Source organism: Apteryx mantelli, chromosome 1 (genome assembly GCF_036417845.1).
Source record: "Apteryx mantelli isolate bAptMan1 chromosome 1, bAptMan1.hap1, whole genome shotgun sequence".
NCBI classification, from domain to species: Eukaryota; Metazoa; Chordata; class Aves; order Apterygiformes; family Apterygidae; genus Apteryx; species Apteryx mantelli.
Window position 1 is genome coordinate 173598557 of NC_089978.1, and position 7556 is coordinate 173606112.

At 37.1% G+C, this 7556-nt stretch overlaps 1 protein-coding gene across 3 annotated transcripts in view; it reads left to right on the forward strand.

Annotated features, from left to right (window-relative positions):
- Positions 1 to 3806, forward strand: part of ATP2B1 (ATPase plasma membrane Ca2+ transporting 1) — a 66757-nt gene extending 62951 nt beyond the window's left edge. For 2 of the 3 annotated variants that reach the window (XM_067312745.1, XM_067312752.1), the window contains one exon: positions 2349 to 3806. In XM_067312745.1, the coding sequence (XP_067168846.1) occupies positions 2349 to 2660 (312 nt within the window). In that variant the 3' untranslated portion in view covers positions 2661 to 3806. The remainder of the gene's footprint in view (positions 1 to 2348) is intronic. The other variant, XM_067312760.1, reaches the window with a different exon arrangement.
- The last annotated feature ends 3750 nt before the right edge of the window (positions 3807 to 7556 follow it).

Sequence of the window (7556 nt, forward strand, 5' to 3'; positions counted from 1 at the left end):
AATAAAGCCTTCAAAACACTAACTTTTCCCCTTTCAAGTATAACTTAAAATGTTGATAGTCTGATTTCTGCCTTCATGGCTGGACTCCTTCAGAGTCTTGGGTTCATGTGAGTGTTCTGTGTCATGATCCAAACCATTTCTTTAGTATGCAGTTTGCATATGAATCAAGCCTTTATTGTGGATATGCTTATATTTCTATGATAATTACAGCTGTCCTGTTAAGCCAAAAATTATTCTCTGTTACTGCTCATGATATAACTTACCATCTGGAAGCAAGGGAAAACTAGTCTCATGAGCCAGTCGTATTTCATTTTACCACAGAAATCAGTGGCACAGTGGGAGAATCTCAGAGATGCAACATGACAAATAAAGGCATTGCAAACATTGTTTGGCACAATGTCACTGCTAATTTTCTTAGTAAGTGCCAAAACAGTTTATGCAATGTGCTGGACTTTAAAGCTCATGTAACTAAGTCAACTCCTTAAGAGCGTGCTCAGTTTTCTTGTGATGAGAATAGTAAAACATTAGTTGCTGTTGTAATCCTTATCTTTTCAAGCACATTAACACTATATTTCCTTTCCTCTCTGTATTGGTAGTTACAGTAGGACAACCCTCCTTATTTTAATGATTTCTGTTGTCAATGGGACTCAGCTATCTAGTTGTACTTTAAAAATACGGACTTGTGTAGCTTTTGAGCAAACTACTCTTGTTAAAGTGCTCTTGAAGGGGGAGGGGAATCCCCCACTATTTCTAGAGGTCAAAGAACACCATCAGAATCTAAGACGTACACAAGCACTGTTCATTATAAGAAACTTGGTAGTGGGTTGCTTTTGGGGGTGTCCTCCATTTACAGTGAGGGAGTTTGGTATATTTTAGCTCTTGAGGTCAGTGGTTCGGATCTGCTTGACCTTCCAGCTTCATTCCTTCACCTGGAAGTCCAGTCATATTTATTTACAAAGATCTCAGTGCATCCTGTATGAAAGTGCTACTCATGAGGTACTTCTCTCAGCTTGAAATAAATCACCTTGAATGTGCTAAAAATCTCTTTAAACTGGACTTACTGTTTTGTAACAGTAAGTTTTTTGTTTACTCTAGAATTCCCCCCCCACTTCTAATTATACAGCAGAAGAGCTTTTGGATTGGAACTATATACCTTCTTAAAGAATTATTCATGTTACTTAAAAGTTGAGTTTTCTAGAGATGTTGAGAATTGAACAGGATGGTACCAGAAGGGAAACTGTATTCTGATGAAAGTGCTGGACAGAGGGGTTATTGACTCTTAACTAACCTTGCTTGCTTTATATCAGTTCATGAATGAATCCTCAATACCTGTTGTTGGTCAGGGAACTGTGTGGGGCTTGGGAAGAGAAGGGGGATGTGAACAGGTGATTTTAGCCTTCAAACTGCAGTTTGAAAAGCTTAAACCAACATCAATGTGGACCTGCATTGTTCGCAAAGTAAAGTTGTGTTGCTTTTATTCTATATAACTTCATTTCAAAACATTTAGTTACAAATTCTGTAACTTTAGCTAGCTTTCTGATTTGAAAAAAATGTTATTTAAACAATGAAAAGATTTGAAATAATCTTCAAGCTAGGAAATTTGTCCATTAACTCATGTAAATTGAAAATTCAATTAAACTAAGCCTGATCATCTGTCATACTCTGTGCTAGTTTCTGCAAACTTGCAACCTGTCATGGCTACATCTGAAGTGTTACAGTACAATGTTCAATTTCCTGGTTCTGGTTTTAAACTTACAAATCATTATTCATTAAGAAACTTTCTCTAGTGTGGTAAATGGATATATACTCGAATATTTACAGCTGTTATAGCAGTATCCTTTTTTGCATGACACTTTGTCCAGTCATTGTGCCATTTGGCTTACACTTGCTTGGCTTTTTCATAGTCAGTTGACATCCTAATTCCTAGCATGAGAATTAGTAACCCTTTTATCCTCTAACTTATTTTCAGCCTTTTTCCCCCCTCAGTATTTAAAAAAAAAAAAAAAAAAAAAAAATCACTGAAACTTGTTTAATTTGTGAACAAGTAGATTTAAAAAATGTTGGCCTCACTTTTGAAAAATGCTTAGCCCATGCTAAATAACTGAAGAATTTTAGTGCCATATCTGAATTTTTAGGCCCTTCAGCTTTTTGCAGTACTCTCTCCTACTGTGTAGACTGGCAGTGCTCTACTGAAATGCTCTTCATTTTTACAGTTATTGCAAGTTCCACTGCATCACATACAAATTCGATTCACTCATGTCTAGCTGTTTGTGGATTCAAACTCATAAGAACCATGTCATTACCAGTAAGCCTGCAGCATTTTAACAACCTTTTTTTGTTGTTTACAGATCCGAGTGGTGAATGCATTTCGTAGCTCCTTGTATGAGGGGTTAGAGAAACCTGAGACACGAAGTTCAATTCACAATTTTATGACGCATCCTGAGTTTAGAATAGAAGATTCCGAGCCTCATATTCCCCTTATTGATGATACTGATGCTGAAGATGATGCTCCAACAAAACGCAACTCTACTCCCCCACCCTCTCCCAATAAAAATAACAATGCGATTGACAGTGGAATTCACCTTACAACAGACATGAACAAGTCTGCTACCTCTTCATCCCCAGGGAGCCCGCTACATAGTTTGGAAACATCACTCTGATTGTAAGCTGAATGTTAACACACTAGCTGCATTGTAAAGAAATTGAAACTGGGTCTCTTCACACATTATGATGGACAAGATGATATTCTTGTCTTGGACTTCAACAGAAGACACACTTGTACGAATGTAGATTTATTTTTTTAAAAAAAGCTTTCTGCCAGACTGGAGGGTGCTTTTCTGGGGGTGGGAGTAATAATGAACTCTGACAGATAAACAGTAACTCAGCATAAGTGACCTGTGGATCATCTGTTGTACTTAAGAATGGTCCTGAACAGTGTGTTAGCAGAGCTTTAGTTTATCTTGATCCTTTTGTGAGGGGAAGGCTGGGAAGGGCAAGGAGGCCCTGGATCATTGAATTGATACTTTAATTTCTGCTGTTGGCTGTTAATAATTTGGATTATTTATGTTTATAAATGATACAGATCTGTTTACAAGGTTTGTAGATACTTTTTTGTTCCTGTTCATAGATGGGAAGCTTCCTTATAAATGATGCAGAGAAAAAAAAACAAAAAAAAAAACAAAAAAAAAATAGTCCTTCAAATACTGCTGTATTTTCAGGAAAAGGGTGTTTCTATTGAAACTGTACTAAATTTTGCCTGCAATTTACCTTGTTAAATATTGTAGATAAATTGCTAATATTAATAGCCAAATAGATAACACTAATGCTTTGTAAAAACATGAGCAGTGGTGTTCTAATGAAGTTATGGCCTCTGTCCTAATTAGTTTCTTAAATACATTTACTACTTAATGGTTTTGAAACAACTGTTTAATTTTTAAAAAATTTTGAGAAACTTACTAAATAACTTTTGTTCAGAACTTAGTAGGATTGTTTAATGCAGGACATCAATATGTGATGGAACTTGCTTGAAATATTTCTGTTATCTCGGGCAAAATGGATTAAATCAAAATACATCAGAATCTTAGTCCTTTGTTTTTGTCTAAACATGTTAGTTTAGTGCTGTCTTGGTGAACTGTGAGTGGAACTGTGATTTTTTATTTTTTTTTTCTAATCTATAGAATCCTTCATGCAGCATGAGGGCTGTTGGCATTTTGAAAGGTTGTTAGTGGATAGCATACATGTTCTCCTTTTTGTTTTTGAAACTTGTTTGTAAACATGAATAAATCTGCCCTTTTGTTAAAAGAAAATTGCAGCAATGGTTTCTTACAGATTTTTTTTTTTCTTCAGCTCCTTCACTGGAAACACTGAAAAATGTTTTGTATTGCTGTTTAACTTTAAACTACAATTTCAAGATGGTAACAGCCCCATTAAAAATAGTACTTTGGTTAAATCAAATCATGGTGGCTGCCTCACAGAATGAACGTAAGCTAAGGTATCCAAAAGTCTTCACTGAGCCAAAACGATACTCCTCGTGAACAAATAGTTCTGGCTGCAATTTTGATTTTTGCTGTGAGTAGTGCCTAATGTATTTCCCTTACTTGGGTGGTAAGGAGTATAATAAGTTGACTAAGGTGAGGCCAGTGAAAGTATGTATGTGTATATACATATTTATACACTTTTTTCTTCAGTTGATCAATATTTCCATGTATCAAAAATGACCTGTTAGCAATTGACTGAAAAGCTATGGTCTGCCTCAACTATAATGTTAAAACAGCTAAGGATGGGACAGTACTTGATCTGGCAGTTCCCATTGTTTTCTAGATCTAGTACTGCTTAGAATAGAAGAACAGCCTGAGTTGCACTCTTCTACTGTCTCTGTATCCGTAAACATAGCAAGAGAATCTTTTGGAGAATAAGGAGCATTATGGAGATTCTTTAAGTGGTCCTTTGAAGGAGTGCAGGAATGAAGTGGTAATAAGGGAGGGAGGACATAATACTAGAGCAAACTGTGGAAATGAGCAGGCTAGGAAGACAAGCTCAAGCATGTCTTCCCTTTGTGGTGGGATAAACACATGCTTTTGGGTTTGTCTGTTTACGGGTCATGTTCAATCTGTAGCACTGTATCCCACTGTCAACCACTCCTGAATTCAGTCTTCTACTGCACCTAACTAAATGCAATGAATTCTAGAAAGGGGTTTTGCACTTGACACTTCTTATACAGTAAGTTCCCCCATGTTTCTAGCATTTTGTTTAATTCAGAATTCTTACCTAGAGTGTGTGGGGGTAGGGGGAAATCTCTTTTTTTGTGAGCACTGTTTTTTTTTTCCTCCCTGCTTACTACAGAAGTTGCAGATAGGATTTGACTTAAAATGAGGATGGTTTCATTACTTACAAAAAGAACACTGCCACATGAGAAAGTTTTATGCATCAAAAACCTCATTTGGAAATAGACCTTAATTTTTCTGCTAGCTGTGATCATGACTGCTTTTTTTTTTTTTTTTTTTTTTGAGTAAATTCTACACTTATGCTTTTTAGGAGGCTGGGAGGAGGATGTAGGCTTTATACATCAGTGGTCCCTTTTGATCCTGTTAACAACAGTGTTCTGTTCTTACAGGAAGTGTAAGTGAAACCTAAATAAGGAAAACTTGTTTAAAAGGAGATGTTTTCTTTGTGATCTCAAGAAATCATAACATGTTGCCTAGATTATGAAATGGTTATCACTAAGCTAATGAGGCCTTCATTGCCTTTCTGGTTGTAAGGTTGACTTGTCTGTCTTGTTGTAACTGAAATAAATAAATGTGCTGTTCATCTCAGTCTGTATGGGGACTGAAATTCTTGAATGTCAGTTCAGTACTGATTTGAATCTGAAATGCTTGCTAATTCTTTAAAATAGCTCTTGCTACAGTGACCATAAGTTCATTCCCTTTCAAGATGTTAAGGTGTACATGGTATTACAATCAAGCAATAGGAACTTTTAACATAAATTCAGTTGTTCTAGGCTGAATTCCATTTGAACAGTGGCTTATAATTTAGTATCTTGGAAGTAGGATGTCTAATGTTATGATACTTTTGTATAAGACAGCAAATCTTTGAACACCTAATCTTGGTTTCGGGAAAGGGGTGGAAAGCTAATTCTTATATAAGAGGACTCATTTTTTCTGTATTGATCTTAACAGGAAGAGGAAAATGGAATCATGGAATAGTCTGAAGAAAATAATGGAAACATGCATTAATGCCAAACCAATGGGTAAATATAGGGGCTGTAGCAACTGTGTGAGCAGCCTAAAAATGGTGAAATGACACTCTCAGGGACTTTCTTAGAATAACAGCAATTTATCTACTGTATGTGTTAAAAGTAAACAAACAAAAATCTAATATTCATGGAAGGATAACCCATGTACGGCTGACTTGTTCCAAAAGCCTGCTAAGTTCAGTTCTTGCTAGTAGTGCCAGCTTCTGCAGAATTCCAGAAGAATCTAAGCGAGCCTTGCATGATTAGATTGCCATAACATCAGTGTTGCTTTTCTGATGCAACTACTTGTTTCTAAAGAGCTCCTGCTTTTCCCACACCCTCTTCCCCCAAGCAGTGCATGTCTTCTGATCTTACAGATTTCAACCCCTCACTGAAATTTCTAAACCTTGGCTCAGCATGGCCAGCATGGAGGGTCCAGCTCCGATTTATTTATCTCTAGACCTAACTGGCCTGCTCATTCAGGTCAATATCATGAGAATTACTGGACCAGAGTCAAGAGCCTGAGAGCTGCTCCCATTTATCTTCTCTCCTGGACTGTATACAGAACCATCTAACCACCATCTTCAAGAGACTGCAGCATCAATCAAGGAGATGGCTTACACAGTCTAACTCAAAGACCTCCTACAGGTATTAACTGCCTTTTTTGTCCAGAGTGATTTGGTTAGAAAATTATGGGATGGGCTTAAACACCTGGAAGAGGACAGTATGAAATAAGTAGCTGACTGGATAGCAGCAAACGTTGTATTGCAATGCATAAAGCTAGAGGTAGTACTTACGACAGCAAATCTAATAAAGCAAGGAGTCTTCCTCAGTATTGGAAACAAACTGGACATGACTCCGATGCTTTCTTAGTAACTTGGCAGTATTAAAAGATTATATATAACAGGGAAAGAGTGATATGGTCTGTTCTGTCCGAAATATTAACAGCTGCAAGGAAGCAAGCATGCTTTGCCTGCGCTCTGCAGACCAGGCAGAGGACTTTTGTGTCCACACACAACTTCATGACCATGTCATAGCTTGTTAGTCTTCTGGATCTGTACCTAGAAGTTATCCATAAGGATGTTTAGCACTGCAGAAGACAGAAGCATTACTTTCAGTCATATCTGATCATCTTTAAGCTTTAGTGAATTCCTCTTCAACTCCTTACTACTATTGAGTGCACCTGACAAATCTAGTTATCTAATCTGTTAAAAAAAAAAAAAAAAAAAGTGAGGCTGAAAAGGGTTCCTTGGCTTGCCCCTTCTGGAAGAAGCTTGGAATTCAAGCTTGGAAGAATGATTAGCAGAGGGATTTCTGAAAAATAACAGCTTTGGTTGATGTGTTAGTTCTATAATACTAAAACATCACCTGACATGTCAATTCTGGTGTAGTGACCAGTGTCAATCCGACTGTGAAGCAGCAGTTGCTCACTGAAACCAAGTATGTATTCTGTATCCCTTTAATTCATTGCAAAGCAAGCAGTATCTAACAGTATTCTGAACATCATTTGTCTGCTTTCCTAGGATGCCTCTCTTTCAGGGCATGAAGCTGAAGTATGCTGAAAGACCGTAAGTATGATCATATAGAAAACTTTTTATGGCTTTCTCTTTAGTAAAGGCACAACTTTAGCTTTGCTATATGACAATTGCTAAGGCACAAAGTGACTGCTAGCTTTTCCTGTTCAAAAGCTTTTGAAGTCCCCATGATGGACATCTAGCAATAGCATAGTTTTGGAAGACACCTTGAGACGATGATTCTTCCATTCATGTCTGGAAGGGAGGGAAGGCATTGGGAATGAGTAGGTCACTGTACCAAAGCGAATAAA